Genomic DNA, 18,419 nt, shown 5'->3' with positions numbered 1-18,419 from the left:
ACAGTGTGTTATTTTGAAAAGAATAACGAATTAGAAGGAAAAAAATATTTAAAAATACAGATTTCCGTATTCTGAGGCTCTGAGCCCCATTTCTTTTCCTCACAGACGGCAACAAAAGTCCGAAATTATACGATTTCAAATAAAAGCAATAACTGTGGCTTGATATTGAGTAAGAACATGTTTTTATGAACCACACAGCTTCCGGTCTTCCTCGACCCGACTGGAGAAAAAGACGTGCTGCAGGCAGTAGAAAAACATTGCTTTTAAAATCGTGCTGTGCAACACGAAAAAAAGGGGCAAATCGTGTTGGTGAACACGAATCAATAGATTAAAAATCGTGTTGGTGAACACGAAATGCCGTGAGACTGGGTTTGAAACCACAGCCAGGAGACAATAAGCTTAGTTTAGCATAATAATGACTGGACTTTCGCTCTACGCTGTTTAAAGGTTAATGTGTAGTGGCTAAGCTAGGCTAACAATCCCCCTTCTTCAAATGTAAAAGTATCTCTAACCCTGTTACATATTCACACAAAAATCATGCTTTATATTGATGACTAAATCAAACCAAGCGTTTCTATCTGGATGTTAAGTAAACAGAGGAACAAGCTAAGCTAAGCAGTTAGCCTGCACCCCTTCACCCTTTGTCTTTTAAACTGTGTCGTAGCATCACAGATTTTTAACAATTTAGCAGTTTTTAATAGTGCAAATAACTCCTAAGTTGTGGTTGTCTAAGTAAAGATCAACCAGCAGCAAACAAGGAACTGTGAGTGCTTTATTGTGTCCACTTGGTTCTACACACCATTCAGTGTCCTTTTTGTTCATTTGAGAAATGTTCTGGCAGATTAAGGTGAACATTGTTTGTATCCTGTGCATTGTTAAGGGGGGAAAGTAGGGCAAGATGAGCTGGAGGCTTGTCAAGTACCCGCCCACTGAATCATAACACAGGCTGATAGTATTACAATCAAACCCAAATTGATAAGCAGAGAAAGAATGTTGCTTTATTTACTGTATTATCAGGGATCATGAATATATTGTAGTTTTTGTTGCATTTTCTCATTTTTCTTGCATCTCTTAGAATCTAGTTATGATTAAAAGACGTCCAATCCAACACATGATTGATTTTGAACATGAAAGTATGAATTTCGATGACCAGAAACATCAGATGTGAGTGTCTGACTGAAGCTCCTCTCTCGAGTTCGGCCGGACGAGATCCTGAGAGAAATGAGACGGAGGATGCTGTTGCTAGGCGACGGCTGTGGGAGGCGGGATGAGGAGGAATTTAAAGGAGTCTCAAACATCTGTGTTGCCTCAAATACTTTATTTGGTCGAGGTTCACCTACTGTCTCCTACTGTATCTCCACCCACACCATGTCATATGTAACAAAGCTGCTGTGAACAGTGATTTTCTATGCAAAAAAACGTTCCCTTAAAAACCAAAGCAACAAGAAACAAAAAAAAGCACGAGACGTGAGGTTTTGGTCAGTTTATGTTTGGGACACAATGCTGCCATCATGTGGTCATTTCTGACAGTCCAAGTCAACCCTTCTTGATGTCAGGAGCTCAAGTTGCACGCTTCTTTCTTTTTCTTGTGTTTAACTCTGTAAAATAGACAAAAAGCAGATATTTCAGCTATAAAAGAATTCATCGACTCTTAAATCAATGGGTCATGTAACTAAAAGTTGATGACTTACTGACTGAAGCACTGCTGGTTTCACTGTGAAGAGCAGCTTCTTCCTCTGTTGTGACGGCAGCCTTTGAAGCCCGTAACAGATATTTAGGTACATGCTGAGAAAAAAGATAGAATGTGTAATTAAAGTTATGTAAGGTTGCCTCTGACAGACGAAAAGCAAATGTATAAATCAACCCCTATTTCATCAACTGAATTGTGTTTTAGTACAGTTAGTATTTCAGGTTACAGGAAATGATGATGAACTTCAGTTAAACAATTCAATGTTAACAATGAACTGCCTCTTAGCATTGTATCTCTATTTGTATGGTTGCACTTTTTTTTCACCGAGCCCTCCGTCTTTTCAGAATCATATGACTGCCTGTAAGTAAATCACTGAAACACCACTCTCTGTGTTTTGAGCTCATGCTGTCTGATAGGTATCCAGATGTTTCTCTCTTGCTCCCTGTGTAATGTTGTGCTGACCCAGGAGGTTTGTTGCAGAGGAAGAGGATCGGCTCTGCTCTGGATCCTGCCGCTGTGTCGTCGTTCAGTGGAGCTGCTGGGGCGACTTATGGTGGACGGCCGAAGACGACTGCTGGTGGATTCATCTGCTTCAGCTAGGAGGTCTGTTAGCTCTCCATCACTGATCTCCCCCTCCACCACGGAGCCCTCTAGCACAGGGACAATTTCACAAAAGACAAAACTAAATGTATTGAGCAAATCTTTGAAATACTATACTTCCCGTAAAACTTACTTTTCTTTAGCACTTTTATCTGGATCTTTTCCTATGTCATGTGGATTCACTAATCCACCACTACCACTATTATTATTATTATTTATTACGCCCTAAATGCTTGGTGTAAAGACAACACTGGCTTTGATTGTATCATTATTTCAGTATTTACACATATTTCAGCTTTGTCTGAAAATGTCAATCTCCTGGAACTTTCGCCCCGTAAAATCATATGCGAATTGAATTCACAGCTTGTACCTGTATGTTGAGGAGTGACCGCACACTCAGCACAAATCCAGTCGCCTGCATGAACTGTGTTTAAACGTCGCGTCAAGCAGTCCAGATGATACCTGGAACAATAAGTACAACCACAGAGGACTGGATTAGCATCTTGTGTAGCAACAAAGCTTTGAATAAAGGAAGTTGCTAAGCCTCATTACTTTGACTCATTTCAAATAAAAGAGTCCATGCTAAAATGGAGGTCTGTGATATTTAATAAAGAAAATTAAAAATGTCTCTCTGTACCACCCTTTGCCCTCTAGCAGCCAAACAGGCGGACTAAATACCATTTAACGCCCAAGTGACAATCGCTGGAAGTGCCCAAAACAAATGTGTGAAGTGTTAACAAATAATGATAAGAGTAAAAGAATAAACTGGTGCTAAATTAGCATGTTGGCTCTTACAACATGTATTTAAAGTTTGTGGGTGTTTTGATGGTAAAACTTCAACAACAACAAAATTCAAGTGCAACCCACTATAATGCTTCTGCTTTGACAAAACCACTGATATGTACCAACACATAAAGATCAAAATAACACTCGATAAAGCTGTGTTAAGCTCCCAAGCACTCAAATGCCATACCCTGAGTCACAGTGAACGCACACCAGCAGCCGGTGCCTGCGGTCGCTGCGTCCACATTCCTCACAGATAACAGCAGGGCTCTCCTCCTCATCATCATCATCTTCTTCTCTCTTTTTCTTTGTCCTCACTTTTATCTGCAGAAGCGGCACCGCAAAACAGTTTAGCTCCAAAATATTTCCATGTATTTCCAAATACTTCAGGACACTGTAAATACTCACCTTCTCTTGAATGTCCCCTCCAGGACACCGTCTCTGGTAGATAAAACCAAAACTGATCCGGTCCACGGGGCAGGTGTTGGCTGTCTGAGATTTGAGACGAAGCAAAAACACATGAAACTTAGCTTATACATAATAGTGTTTTACACTTTGATTCACATCGTGTACAGAGGCAATCCATCAAACATCATGTCAGAGCCCCTGGTGACACTTTTTAAAGAATTCGATGGTATTGTGCTGCAAAAAGCTTATAACACTGCAATCCTAATTTCCCAATTATACATATAGACAGATTTTATTTTTTATTTAATCGTTTATTTGAACCGGGACAGTGCACATTAATGAACATTTTAAACAAAAATAATGCTTTCAAATGTAAATGAGTCGGATTTTAGCTTTGAGCTCATTTCCATCTGTAGTCCCGTCACATACAACATTTATGAACATAACATTTATATAAATGGCAAACAGAATATGAATATGAAGAAAGAGCATGAGCAGCATACAAGCATTTACCACAAGGTAGCAGCTACGACATATAAAGTGCAGGAGATACAAGAGCTACATAAAGTGCAAGAGGAGTTACCCCTGTGTTAAAGTGCATTTCGTACTGATTGCACGTCTGTTTCTTAACCATTCTTTGAGTTGACCTTTAAAGCTATTGGGAGTGGGACAATCCCGTATCTCAGTTGGGAGGCTATTCCACAATGAGATATATAGATAGATAGATAGATAGATAGATAGATAGATAGATAGATAGATAGATAGATAGATAGATAGATAGATAGATAGATAGATAGATAGATAGATAGATAGATAGATAGATAGGAAGAGTATCTATGAATAGACACTATCAAATATACAGAATTATTTTAAGTTATTAAAGGATAAACATGTCTACTGACACTACTTTTCAAACACAACTTGTGTCAATATTTGTATATATTGCCAATTTGGGATTGTTGCACCTTGGAGTATTATACATTTTATACTGATAAGATAGTATGATGGCTGACAGCCTGACACATTTAGCAGGACAGGGGTGACAGGTGAATTGTGTGTGTTTACCTGGGACCATTGCAGAATACATTTAAGGCAAAATACATGCTGGCATTTCTCCAGAGACGCCACTGTTTGCTTTCCAAAGGGGCTGAGGCAGATATAGCATTTATCTGCTCCACCGGCTCTGTTTATCACGGAGGAATCATCCATTTTTACAATATTGCGGGACAAAAGAGTTTCGGTGGAGGAATTTTAAACGGCTTTTGTGACGAACTCGAACTCAACCGTTAGCGCAATGACAACAACAACACAACGAAGCTAACGTCTGTTAAACGTTTGAAGCTAAATGAGAAAAATACGATTTGTGAAATCAAGGGTAATATAGTCAAATCCTGTACACCTTTTTCTGCCTTGTTACAGAATATATTCCCTAAAACAATTAGCTCTTTGTTAGTTATTTAGGACATTTAAAAAGCTGACTGCTAATATTAAGTTCTTCTTCTTCTCTTGATGGCGGTTGGCAAACAGCTTTTAGGTGGATTTAGCGCCACCTTCTGGAATGGAGTCAGTGTGGATCTAAAATCTAAAAATAGTCCTTTTTAAAAACCTAAATACGCTACTTCCTGAACCCCTCTCTATTCTCTCCAATCTCTATTAAATGTAGTTCTGTTTGGCTTCTGGTTTCAGAGATTCCTTTAGTGATAAACGGTCTCATACTTACACTTACTTTTCTTTTTGTCGATGCTTTTAATTGAACTATTCATATCTTAGACTGCACTGTAACTTTTATCCATGTACTTTTTCTTTTAATGTTTAGTTGAACAATTCATATCTTAGACTGCACTGTAACTTTTATCCATGTACTTTTTCTTTTAATGTTTAGTTGAACAATTCATATCTTAGACTGCACTGTAACTTTTATCCATGTATTTTTTCTTTTAATGTTTATTTTATTAGCTTTTCTTTTTAATGACTGATTTTAAATGCCATTTTCTTAATGTCTTTCATTTTTTGTAAAGCACTTTGAATAGCCTTGTGTTGAAAAGTGCTATATAAATAAACTTGCCTTGCCTTGCCTTGCCTTGCCTTACACATAGACTGAAAAAAATACGTTTGAAACTTACAGTTGTTGCAAATCTTTAAAATTGACTGTTTATTTTGAATGGCTTATGAATGTCATAATTGAAGCTGGCAGAACACTTAACACATATGCAAAGTTATTATCATAATTGGCTCTCAATTGCAATTTTATTGGCAAATCCAATCTATCTGGAACCAACAAAGCTTATTGAATGATGAAAACTTTATGCAGAATAAAATATTGTTTTACAGTAATAACGTTTTTATTTATGGATCACAAATTACACATTTGTCTCAGGGGTCTTTACAGACCGTACAGCATACAGCACCCTCTGTCCTTAGACCCTTGCAATGCAAAATAAAAAAACTCCTCAAAAGGAAACCCACAATAACGGCAGAGAAATGGAAGAGATTTCAGAAAAAGGAAAGGAGGAGGGGTCCCTCTCCCAGAACGGACAGATTTGCAATGGATTTTGTTTTTTCCAAATGAAAAAACATAGTAAAATGACAAAATCCATATGACAAAAATGATATAGTAAATAGTTGGATCCATGCAGGAGGACGTGAAAAAGCTTCCGGTTTCCGCAAAAAAGTAATGTGGTCATCAGGTACTGTATGACCACAGAAACAAGAGACAAACGATGCAAATTAAACCGTCCATGCCATTAGAGCTTGTTAATAAAATGTTGATAGTTTAGCACACACTTTGCGTAACACGTCAACAACAACAAAATACCATAAGCTTCATAATACGTGTCATCTATGAAATACCATAATAAAGCCGTTTCTTTCAAGTTTTCTTTAATCCATTTTAAATTATTATTTGTTTTCACAAGATTGTCCCTTGTCGGAATATCTTTTCAGCGTGACACATTCTTGAGTCTTAACGCCCCGTTGCGAATTAAATTAAGAAGTACAAATATATGTTGTCATGAATACTGTTATGCTCATCTAACAGAGCATGATAAAATACAATGATGCAGGTCGACATATCAAGTTGACAGCTCTGAAGCACTCTTTTAAATGCCTGCTGTACCAACTCCTCTCTTCGTGCCAAGTTATTTTTCTGTGTGTGTGTGTGTGTGTGTGTGTGTGTGTTTGTGTGTGTGTTGAATCAAACTAGAACACAACAGAGGACAGAAAGACATGATAAACGCTTGCGTACTTAAAAACGAACAGGGATGTAACGACTTGTTCGCCACAACTTTATATACCTGCAAAAGGCTTTCTGTTGTCCCAGTATCTGTATTTGAAAACCTGGGAATGAGAAAAAGCCGCACACTTTTTTTTAACCTAGAAATATCCCAACAACAAAAAAGAACAGAGATAATACAGGCAGAGGGCAGCAGGGTCAAACACTGCCACAAACTGCTAGTTTGACATAAGAGAGGATTGAGAGGGGTCATTTTTATTTGTAGACTATATGTGTTTTCTTTTAATATGAAAATGCTGCATATTAAACCTTTAACCAATCATAACTTAACAACAAACATGTACCAGTATTGTAATTCAAATGTTTACATAAATTCAAAATCCTGAAACTAGTCATCCCACTCATCGTCATCCTCGTCTTCATCTCCTCCCTCATCTTCACTTTCATCTGAAAAAAAGGACATATGTTAATATATATGAGACCTTTTTTATGGCCCTCTTGGCTCCATGCCGTGATGATATTGTGATATTTACCAGAGGAATGGATGGCTTTACTCCTCTTCTGCATGACCATCATGAGAGCACCAACGATGCCATCATTGGAGTCCGCTGGAGCTGCGTCAGGACTGTCTATCACCTGCAACAAGACAAGAGGACAGCGTTTGAACATCTGCTTCACATGTAGAGGCACTAGGGCAGAACAATTCATTGAAACTAAGTACAAATCCAAATATTGGTGCCTTAAGTGAAAAAATCAAATCGCAGGAGGCAGATTATTTGTTACATGCTTTGTCGTGCAGCCCTACCAAGCACAGTTTTAAAGGGGCCCTATATAAGGGGTTATATAGGTGTTTGTGCAAGTAAATGGTCTGCAAAGGCTAAAATGCGTTTGTTCACTTTCTCATCCCCCCCCCCCCCGCTGCCTGAAAGGCCTCCATTGGACTCCTTTGTTGACAGGAACCTAGGGACATCACTATGTTACACTCACGCTTCTATTGGCTATCCCTCCAAAACTTTGTGATAGGCTAAGGGGGGCGGGACATCTCTTAGCAGTTAACCAATCACAATAGAGCTGGCCAGCTAACCAATCAGAGCAGACTGGACTCTGGTTTCAGACAGAGGGTGAAAAGAGGTGCTGCAGCACAGGCAGTATGAGAAAAATAAAGAGCTTTTGAACATTAAAGCATGGAGACCCAGTAGAGATACTACATACTGATATGAACCTGAAAATGAGCATAATAGGGCCCCTTTGAATATGCCTGATTCAAATCAAGAATTGTGTATTATAGCAAAAATATTTTAAGAGAAATAAGTTTGTTTTACATTTTTGAGCTTCTTCCCCAGTCGGATCTGATCCAGCAAAGCTCCTCGGGGCTCTTCTCCTCCTCCTCCGGCTGCAGAAGCTGGTGTTGATGGTTTTACACTGGAAAGAGGAGGAGGAGGAGGGGCATTTGAAGAGGGAGGTGGAGGTGGTGGAGGAGGAGGAGGAGGAGGCCCTCCGCCTCCCCCTCTGTTGGGTGTAGATGGGACAGGAGGAGGTGGCATGGAGCGATGTGCGCCGGATGGTGGAGGAGGAGGCAGGCTGTGAGAGGGGATTGATGGGGGGCCGTGACAGGGAGGAGGTGAGGGGAAGTGAGAGGGAGCAGAGTGTGAGGGTGGAGGAGGTGGAGGTCCGCCTCTGTTTGATGAAGGAGGGGGGGGTGGTAGGGCTCCACGTCCAGGAGAAGAGTGGGGTGAGTGTCCTGGGACAGGAGGCAGGGCGCCGGAGCGGCTCCGAGCAGGTGGAGGCGCCGGGGCCCCGAGGCCCGGGACCGGAGGGAGGGGCCCCTGCCTGCCAGGCGGAGGAGGGGGGGGTCCACCTGGAGGGCAACAAGATATGAGTCACTATTTAGTTTAGAAAATAAATGATATTAGCAAGTGGTGACAGTAAGATTAATAATGAGGAACATTACATTTCCGTTTGTCGAGTTAAACAACATCTAAAAGTTAAAGTTAGACATTTACCACTTCTGGTTCCCCATTCTTAAAGTCAACGTTTTTTTTGTATGTGTTCTTGGTTAGACGCCTGAAATAAAGTCTATGTTTAACACAAGATATGTTCACATTTTGTTCTACGACATAAAATAGGTCAGAAAATTATCTACTGGCTAATCTCCAACCAGTCGAACATTAGCCGGTGGTGACATGAAGTCGTGTGACTGTGATGTTCCTTTATCGCCTAATGTTTTTAGGTTTTTCCTTCAGAAATGAATGAAGGTGGTAGTAATATGTGGAGATTATCTTGCTGAGCAAAACATGTAAGTTTCAAAAACGTGTGTTCATGAAAGATCTTACTTTTTGCAAAATTCCTGAGGGAGATCTTTCAATAACCTATAAATATAAGTCATGTGTTGGACGCACTTCTAAGCCTGCAAATTACTCTCAACATAACTCCTTTTCACCTTTGCCTTGTTCACAGGATGAATTAGTGATTCACAGACTGTCTTTATATGCACTATTTATAATACAAATAAACGTGTTTCTGATTCTGATGGACCCCTTACAGTTTTCACCATTAACAGATTTTACCGCCAACAAGTTTTACAACAGACAGAACGTTTTTTATATACTCAATGAATTCCTTTGCAGTCTGACATAGAAGTTTAAGTGTAATCTGAGTGAGTCTCAAACTGATTGAGAGTGAGTCTTACCTCTGTTCATCTCCTTTTGACGGCCTCCATGCCTCCGGACTGCTCGATGACGTTGAGAACCATCTGCGACGTCTGTTCGTCGTTCATCGCGTCCGCACTGATCCCGGCCTGAGAGAGCAGCTTCCACATATCAGGGTCGATGTTGTTCGGATCCCAGCCCACATGACCAACATGCCTGACAGGGGGGGAACAAACAGACCATTTTACAAATATTGTAAAATGAGCTCCTCTCTAGATATTTACCAAACTTCCCTGCCTGACATCCAGTGGAAGATGAGGTGCTTTCTCTTGAATAAAATGTGTATTTCCAAAGTGTGTCTATCAGTGTCAATAAAACCCCCTTCTGTATACATTGGTTTTTATTAATGTATAAAGCCATTTTAGGTAAGCTTCCACTGTACATATGTGCCAGATCTGCTCCAGTTTGTGACTCTCACAACCTCAGATCCAGAGCCTGGATACGGTTCCAGGTACGCTGTGCGGACTGAGGCTGGAAAAAGGAGTCTTTTCTATTATGGTCCTTGGTCTTGGAATGACCTTCAATCACGCCTCAAACTGACGGCACTTGTCTCAATAGCATGTTTTAAATTGAAGTTGTCTGAAGACCTTTCTTACTGTCCTAATGTGCTCAATGTAGTGACTGCTTTTCGTCTTAGTTATGTCCTCTGTATTTTATATGTTTGTGTTATGTGTAACGTTGCTGCCTTCTTGGCCAGGTCAGCATTGAAAATGAGATTCTACCTCAATGCTTTTATGGTTAAATAAAGGTTAAATAAAAAAATAAAAATAACAGCCCATGAAAATAACAAATGGCTTTTATTATAATAAGCTTGATTATTGATGCATTTAAGTCGTCATCACTTCAATGTTGCACCCGTTAAAGAAGAACCTTAGATGCTTATTAAATTGTATTTATTTAAAAGCTATTACTGGGTAGCTTATGAATTTCACCAAGGGATCAGTTAGGTTTATCATAACCCATAAGAATAACATAGATGATAAATAATCTGTTATATTTTTGTGTAAAGTAACTAAAGTTATTGAATACATTAAGTCAGTGCTTCTCAAAGTGTGGTCCACTGGTGGTCCGTGAGCACCCCCTAGTGGTCCGTGAGTATATTGGTAACATTTCACATTTGAAATAAATAAATACATTTGAGTTTGCAGAGATATCTCCGCAATGGAGCGAGCTTAAGTTTCACTTTCAATTGCATGATATAGCCCAGTGCAACACCTTCGTCACACATGTTGGCACTCGTTTGTACCATTTTCAGGCGATTTCTAATCTGTTCTAGAAAAACGATGTGATTTTCGATATTTGTGGAGTTAGGTGGTCCGCGAGTGTTTTTTTATTGGTTAAGTGGTCCTTGGTATGAACAAGTTTGATAAACACTGCATTAAGTAGAGTAAAAATAAAAACGTTTGCCCTGGGGTTGTAGTGGAGTAGAAATGTAGAGAAGCAGGGAATGGACATATTAATGTAAATTACAAACACCATAAAATTGTTCTCAAGTTCAGCACATGAGTAAACACACTTAGTCCCTTTCGACATTAAGGCAACACATCCATCTGCTAAAACACTCACTTAAATCCACTGGGGGCCCCAATGTCTGCTTTGGAGAGTTTGGGGGCCTTCTTTCCTTTCTTCTTGTCCTTCTTTAGGCCTAAGGAAACAGCAGAAGGAGGCATCGCGCGGTACCGAGAGGAATGGATGTCCGGGTTCTGGATGTCCACTGTGGCCATCTGGAGAGCACCATGGCCGCCTGGGGACGCTTCAGGAGGAGAGACAGACGTTAAGGATGGTGTAGGCTTATTATTCTTTAGATGTTTTACTTTAAAGGTCCCCTATTATACTGTTTTTCATCAATATATTATAGGTCTCAGATATATACAAAACATGTCTCTGAAGTGTTTGGCTCGAAATACCAAACAGATCATTGTAGCATTACCCATAATCCCCTCTGTTTCAGCCCTGTTTCAAAAGTGCTGATTCTCTGTCTGTTACTTTAGATGAAAATAAGGAGCCACTCCCCACGCCGCTCTGAGAGAGATTTGGTTAAAAAGAACACCATAGCCGCTTTCATACCAAGTACTTTGCCGCACTTAGTTCCCAGCACTTAGTTCCCCCATGGAACTAAAGAGCAGATCGCGTTCACACCGGAATAAGTTCCCTGGGAGAGGATTAGGCAAATGAAGCCGCTGACGTCACTTCTTCTTCTTCTGCTTTGGGTTTACTGGCAGGCCGCAAACAACTTCACGGCGTATACTGCCACCCGAAGTCCCCGGCCAGAAGTCCCCGGAGTTGGGGACTGGCTTCAGTAGAAGCTGCTGGGACTCCCAGCAGCTTCTACTGAAGCCTTCCGAGCAAATCTCTAGAAGCGCAGACACTTCCTCATCTCCACCGCTCCCATGTTTTATTTTGTGTTGCCATAAGTTAGTCTCTCTCCGTTGGTGCGCTGGGCTAATGCTAATAATGCTAATGCAAGCAAATAAAATGGCGGCTTCACAAAACTTTTCAGAGTTTTACAGGGCGTGGTTTTCAATTCGCCCAGCCAATCAGAAATTTGAACTTTTTTCTCCCGAGGAAAGTACCTGGGGATGGGGGGAAAAGTTCTCATGAACTAAGTTCTCTTTTTGGTGTGAACGCAAAATCCCAGGAACTATCGGAACTAAAAGGTAGAAGTGCGGGGGAAAGTAATCCGGTGTGAAAGCGCCTAATGGTGCTCTAGGAGGAGATTCAGGTGATAAGGTAGGGGGGGGGGTACCTTGGTTGGTGATTGGCTAATGGTTACACAAGACAACACATCGTTATGACATCATAAAGTGGCCAAAATCTGATCAGCTCATTTTCAGACAGGTTTTTATAGAAATGGATCAGGACAAAAAGTGAGAGAATCTTTTTTCTTGAAACTTTCAGAATCTCTTTACACAGAGGGGACACATGTTTATGTATCTATCTTATCTATAAAAGACATGAAAAAGTGGATTTTGCACAATAGGTGACTTGAAGGAGCCCTATTATGCTCATTTTCAGGTTAATATTTGTATGTTGTGTCTCTACTGTGACATGTTTACCTGCTTTAATGTTCAAAAAGGTCTTTATTTTTAACATGGAGTAAGAGTATAAAGTAGCATAATATGAACATAAAGTACATAAGTATCTCAACATTTAGTAAATGTACTTAGTTACTCTCCACCACTGATTGTTGGTGGTAGTAACAGTTACAGATGAGTTTAACGTACCTTTTTCAATGGGGACTCGAGGCAGGTTACCTCTATCTGCAGAGACAGGAAACAGGAAGGAAACCGTTTATTGTTTGCCACATATGTAAATGAAATTGTGCAGATGTGAAATGTAGTGTTGTCTTACCACTTGGGGGCGGGGGGCGCTGCTTCTTAACTGTCAATAACAAGCAGGTGAGAGAAACCATTTTGGGACACATTAAAAACACCATAACAATGTTTTTCATTCTTCTAAAACATCCTAAAAAAACGTTTGTTCAATAAGAATGTTTATTAATTTTAATTCACAATTATGAATCAACTCATTAGCATTTCCTATATTTTCCATAATGATATGAGAATATTTAACAATTTCTGTTTAATGTAAGTCTCTGCAGGAGGCTTCTTGATAAGGACTCACTTGTAAAATGTGTCAGATTTTTGCAAAACATAGCCTCATTAAAATTGATTAAAGCTTTTATTTTGCAGGATCGTATTGCAATGAGCCCAACAACGAATAAACACATATTGCATATTGAATTGTTGTATTCATTTCATGCTTAAAATACACATGAAAGAGGTCTCTGTGACCTCACTGACCTTGACGAGTGTTTCTCTGGTTGATTTTGTCATCCACAGCGTGTCGGAAGTCTTCTGCTTCCTGTTGCATCGAAAAGTTTAGTCCCACTTGACAGTCCTGCGTCGCGCAAAGAACAAACAAATATGTTAAATAATTGTGACGGTTTAAAAGACGAAAATTGCAGTGCACCTGGTGGAAAATGAGGGTGTGCTTACATCCGCTTCGAAGGTGTGAAAGAACGGTTGTGGTGAGGAGTAAACTATCTGGTTGTAGATCTCCTGCTCCCAAACCATCCTCCCCAGCTGTGGAAAAAAAACATGTTTAAGTCCTTCAATAATAATACTCAGGAAAGATGCGAGCGATTTGGTGCTGGTTTCAGGCTTCTCCATACAGAGCGTCCTCCTCGGTCCAATATTTTATGGTATTTTATTTATTTGTATATTTATTGGGTTTATGCCTTTTATTTCGTTTCATTTTATTTATTATTATTTATTTTTTTATTGTCAGTCATGTTTTTTTTATCTGTAAAGCCCACTGACACAAATGTGTTTTAAAAAAAAAAATATATATATATTTATATGTTATTAAACATTTTCAAAAGACAAAAACACACGGACAAGGACATGGCTCACACACATCACAAGTAGGACAGGACATAACATGAAGGGTGGGGGGTAGGGGGATTACAGTGTCAGTTACATTTGATGTATGCATATTTATACATCATTTGCGTCATTGTTTAATAGGTAAATAAATAGATAAATAAATAAATAAATATATACATATGTACATATACACACACATCTCTTTCTCTTATGATTAATTCACCTATTCACCCATTTCCCATTTAATTTCACTTCTTTCATTATTATTACCGTTATTTTTCTGTTTCTTCATAGCTCCTTTCTCTTTATTTATATTTATTTATTAATATATATTATTATATTTATTGTTGGCAGCCGAGATGGTTTGAGTCCAGGAAAGCCCTTATCTTATCCCAAAGGCTGTTGTCTGGCTTAACCAAATGTCACAGGGAGAAAGCAGCTTCTTCCATACTTAAGATGTTTAGGAAGTCCTCCAGCCATCTATTGAAATTCAAGCAGTTGGGCTTTCTGGCTTTCCAGTTCATAAGAACGAGGCGTTTAGTTGAAAGGCATGCTAGGGCTATACGTTTACTTGCAAATGTTGATGTTATGCCATTGAGCAAACACAAATGTGTATTGTGACATTGGGTTATATAAATAAAATGTAATTTGATTTCATTTAATTTCAAACCTTTATTTAACCAGATTGGTCCCATTGAGATCATAGATCTCTTTTTCAAGGGAGACCTGCAGCATATAGGTTCCACATGAAACATAAAGCAATAAAGGACATCATACATTATATTTACAGGATACATTTACATAGTTATAGACATTTACAAGTGTCCATAGTATCAACGAGCATTTCATTTAGCCTAGCTTTAAAACATGCAGAGGAATGAGATTGCTCAGTTTCAATTCTTGCTGAAGATTGTTCCAAGCAAGTGGAGCTGCGCACATAAAAGCTGTCTTACCTAAGACAGTCCTTGCTCTTGGCACATCTAACAATACTACATCATGCGATCTCAGACAATAGCTGCTTGCAACTCTCTGTGTTATCAGAGAGCAGATATAATACGGGAGTTTAACCAACAAAGCTTTATAAATAAACGTGTACCAATGACTGAGCCTCTTTACAGTAAGTGATGACAGACCTGCCTTGGCATATAGGGTACAGTGATGAGTAAGTGCTTTACAATTTGTGACAAGTCTCAGTGCGCTGTGATAGGCGGCATCTAACTTGATCAGGCAATGGGCAGGTGCATTCATATACAACAAATCACCATAGTCCAGCACAGGTAAAAAGGTCACAGAGCCTTTTCCTGGCTTCAAAAGAGAAACAGGACTTGTTTCTGAAAAAGAAACCTAGCCTAACCCTCAGCTTTTTAAGCAGGTTATTGACATGAAGTTTAAAAGTAAGACAATCATCAAGCCATATACCAAGGTATTTGTAACAGGTAACCACTTCAAGTAATTGTCCTTGCATAGTAACAATATCCAAAACAGGCTCTGGTGTCTTTTTAGCTTTAGAAAATAGCATTACCTTGGTTTTATCAACATTTAAAAGAAGCTTAAGTTCAGAGAGCTGAGTCTGAATAATGTTAAAAACAGCCTGTAATTTAACACCAGCCTCCTTAATGGAGGGACCTGCACAGTACATCACGGTATCGTCCGCATAAAAATGTAAAGTAGCTTCATCCACATTTTCACCTAAACTGTTGATATATATGGAGAATAAAAGTGGTCCTAAAACAGAACCTTGAGGAACACCATTAGCAATGTTTAACCACTCAGAAGACAGCCCATCAAAGTGAACACATTGGGACCTTTCAGAGAGGTAGTTCACAAACCAACCCACTGCATGGCTGGATATGCCGATACTGAGTAGCCTCTGCTTTAAGATGCGATGATCGACGGTATCAAACGCTTTGGAAAGGTCAATAAATAGAGCTGCACAACTCTGCTTATTATCTAAAATACTCGTAATGTCATTCACCACTTTCATTGTCGCAGTGATGGTGCTATGTTGCTTTCTGAAGCCTGACTGATGTTTAGACAGGATATCATTTTTACATAAAAACTTTTGACTTAAATTAGTTTGAAAAGGGCCAAAATACTTTAGTGCAATCATACAACAAGCTCTTGGTACAATGGCAGTGAAGTCTGAGATCATTTTGTTTAGAAAAAGGATGGGGACACTTTTCAGATAAACAAAACAAACTATAGTGAGTCCCCCACACGCAGTATCATATAGGCTATTTTCTGATATTAACACCTAAAGACGTCTGCAGACATGGCTTTGATTTCAATGCTGTACACCCAACTCAACAGCTTACAGCATAAACAAATAAAAGCATAATGTTAACCTTAGACTAAAATAAACTGTGTCAATCATGTGTTACATTATTTAATTTAGTTGGCAACTAGTTTAGCGCCTGGGCCCTGCTGCTGCAAAGCGGAAGCTCTTTCTATTTTATATTTAAAGTTCACTGATGTTAACTGTGTCACATTTGGGTCTCCGGAAATACACCAACAAGTTTGAACAGTAGAAACAATTTGTAATTTGTCTGTTTTGAATATTTTCTAAAAAGAAAAACGGGACAAACGATACAACTTCAGGATGAGGACTTTTTTATAAACCTTTAAGGCGATGGATTTGATAGAAAAATGTTAATACAACTAAATGTATACATTTCCCGTGAAGAAATGGACTGACTCTTAACCACATGTTTACACATCTTTACTTAGAATTACAACAATGATTAGAAATTTAAAAAATATTGAATTTGATAAATATTTCGCCTAATCATTCACTTTTGTTTACTTCCTTACTATTTTCTTTATATTTATTTTACACTTTATTTGTATCTGTAAGTGTACCTGTGTACACCAATGTCAATGTTTGGTGTGTATTATAGTGCATGATGTTCATTTATACTTTCTTGAATAAAATAAATTCAGAACCTTTTCAACAAGATGTACTTTAGAAAAGTGGTTGGGACTATATTGGCCATTTAAAAAAGTGTTTCCCCCAGCTTCCCCAGCTTAAATGACACCTGTGTCAGTGAGGTTACCTTCATATCAAACATCCGTATGAAGTAGGAGCGCTGAGGGTTGTCTTTGATGAAGCACACGACTCCCGTTTGCTGCAGGCTCCACACCGAGGGGCTGTGAGGCAGAGCCATGAACAGCTGGGCGACTGCAGTGGCCATGGACTGAACACACAAAAGAGATAAAACATGCATTACAAAACACATAAGATCTGATAGGACACTTTTATTGCAGCTCATGTAAATGTGTGGTGAGGATCTACTTCCGTGCATTCACTTGTTCAAACAACAACTTTTTTAAAGTGCTGTGCTGCTCTTAAATTTGCATGCACAGATAGCATACGAAATATGCAGCTAGAGTCAATGTGTTGCGGCTCACTGACAGTGCTTACTTCAGTGGCTTAAACAAAGTCAGGAACAAAGCCAACTTCTGCTCTACTGTAAGACTAAACAACACTAGAGTCTAATTCTGACACCAGAGGAGGAAATGGTTCAGCCACCATTTCCTGCTACAGCTACCTCCTCTTTTCTGATGACCTAATGTCAGCAATACATTTTAAACTGCATGTTCACAGTCTTGTGACGGAAACATATGTCAAAGTAAGACTGGAATTAAAATAAATGTCATTAAATAAATCGACTGGAATTCAAATAAACTTCATTAAATAAATCCACAGCGCACATTCAAACTCAGGATATCCAAGAGCCTTAAGGGCTGAGACAACATTACTATATGGAACAACCAGAAGAACCTGTATTATCTTGGACGGCCACTCCTTTCCACTTGCACGACAAATTCTGTATCAGGTAGTACACAAGTCAAGAGAAATACAGCAGGTGGGACCCCCCCCCTTCCCCAGTTTGCTTTAACTTACAGCACATCTTCTGCCCATTAGCTCCTCACACTTCTCATTCTCCTGTTGGCTCAGCAGAGAGCTCCTGGCACCCTCCGATTTAGTTTTAGATCCACGGCTCATGCTGATAAATCTCCCAGCTTGTCTCAAGTGAATGTGTACAGCATTTAAAGAAACAAAAAAAAGACAGTCGTCCTCTGTTCAGAATACTGAGCTCTATAGTCAAGGAAGTTTCTCTTCTCTGTTCTGCGCACACATCAACTGAAAGCAGGAAGCGGACAACCGCACTTCTCTAACCCCCACTTTTCTTCTTTCTCTCAGACGCAGGAGCACGAATGAATGTGTGACTTCCATTTTCAGAGAGAGGCAGTGCACTATGGCTTCTAATGCTGTGACTGCATTCATTTTACAACCACTTTAGTGAATTATTACACAAAGTAGTTGTAGTAGTGTCACACAGTTGTAATGCCTATTTATATATTACCTTTGTGGATTGCTCATGTTTGTATTTGTGGGTTTTAAATGTTTTTTGATAGATAGATAAATAGACAGATAAAGACTTTATTTAAATAATTTTGTCACAGTAGCAGTGTTGTCAAAACTGTTACGGTACTGGATGTGTATTTTGTAAATTGTAAATAGTAATATTTGTTTACTTTTATCTTTAAAATGTTCATGCATGCTTCTGAATTAATACTAAGTTATCTTTTTTCTTTACTTGCTGTAA

At 39.1% G+C, this 18,419-nt stretch overlaps 2 protein-coding genes across 2 annotated transcripts; both read right to left on the bottom strand.

Moving 5' to 3' along the window:
* Window positions 1–1,301: 1,301 nt before the first annotated feature.
* LOC117547450 (PHD and RING finger domain-containing protein 1-like) lies at window positions 1,302–5,016 on the bottom strand. The gene is made up of 7 exons (XM_034218212.1): window positions 4,547–5,016; window positions 3,482–3,565; window positions 3,264–3,397; window positions 2,661–2,752; window positions 2,153–2,340; window positions 1,692–1,785; window positions 1,302–1,598 (listed from the first exon to the last, which is right to left on the bottom strand). Exons 1-7 carry the CDS (start codon window positions 4,688–4,690, stop codon window positions 1,561–1,563), a joined length of 774 nt encoding a protein of 257 aa, XP_034074103.1. The 5' UTR covers window positions 4,691–5,016; the 3' UTR covers window positions 1,302–1,560.
* Window positions 5,017–5,765: 749 nt separating this feature from the next.
* wasb (WASP actin nucleation promoting factor b) lies at window positions 5,766–17,979 on the bottom strand. Its single transcript, XM_034218214.1, is given in 11 exon segments — window positions 5,766–7,160; window positions 7,247–7,349; window positions 8,036–8,596; window positions 9,403–9,577; window positions 10,988–11,174; window positions 12,646–12,681; window positions 12,773–12,802; window positions 13,225–13,321; window positions 13,420–13,506; window positions 16,863–17,003; window positions 17,714–17,979. Coding segments are annotated over 11 exon segments (1,578 nt in total). The 5' UTR covers window positions 17,816–17,979; the 3' UTR covers window positions 5,766–7,101.
* Window positions 17,980–18,419: the final 440 nt, after the last annotated feature.

Source organism: Gymnodraco acuticeps, unplaced genomic scaffold, assembly GCF_902827175.1.
Source record: "Gymnodraco acuticeps unplaced genomic scaffold, fGymAcu1.1, whole genome shotgun sequence".
In the NCBI taxonomy this organism is placed as follows: Eukaryota; Metazoa; Chordata; class Actinopteri; order Perciformes; family Bathydraconidae; genus Gymnodraco; species Gymnodraco acuticeps.
Note: the sequence above shows the minus strand (reverse complement) of the source record. Positions and strands in the feature narration are given on the sequence as shown.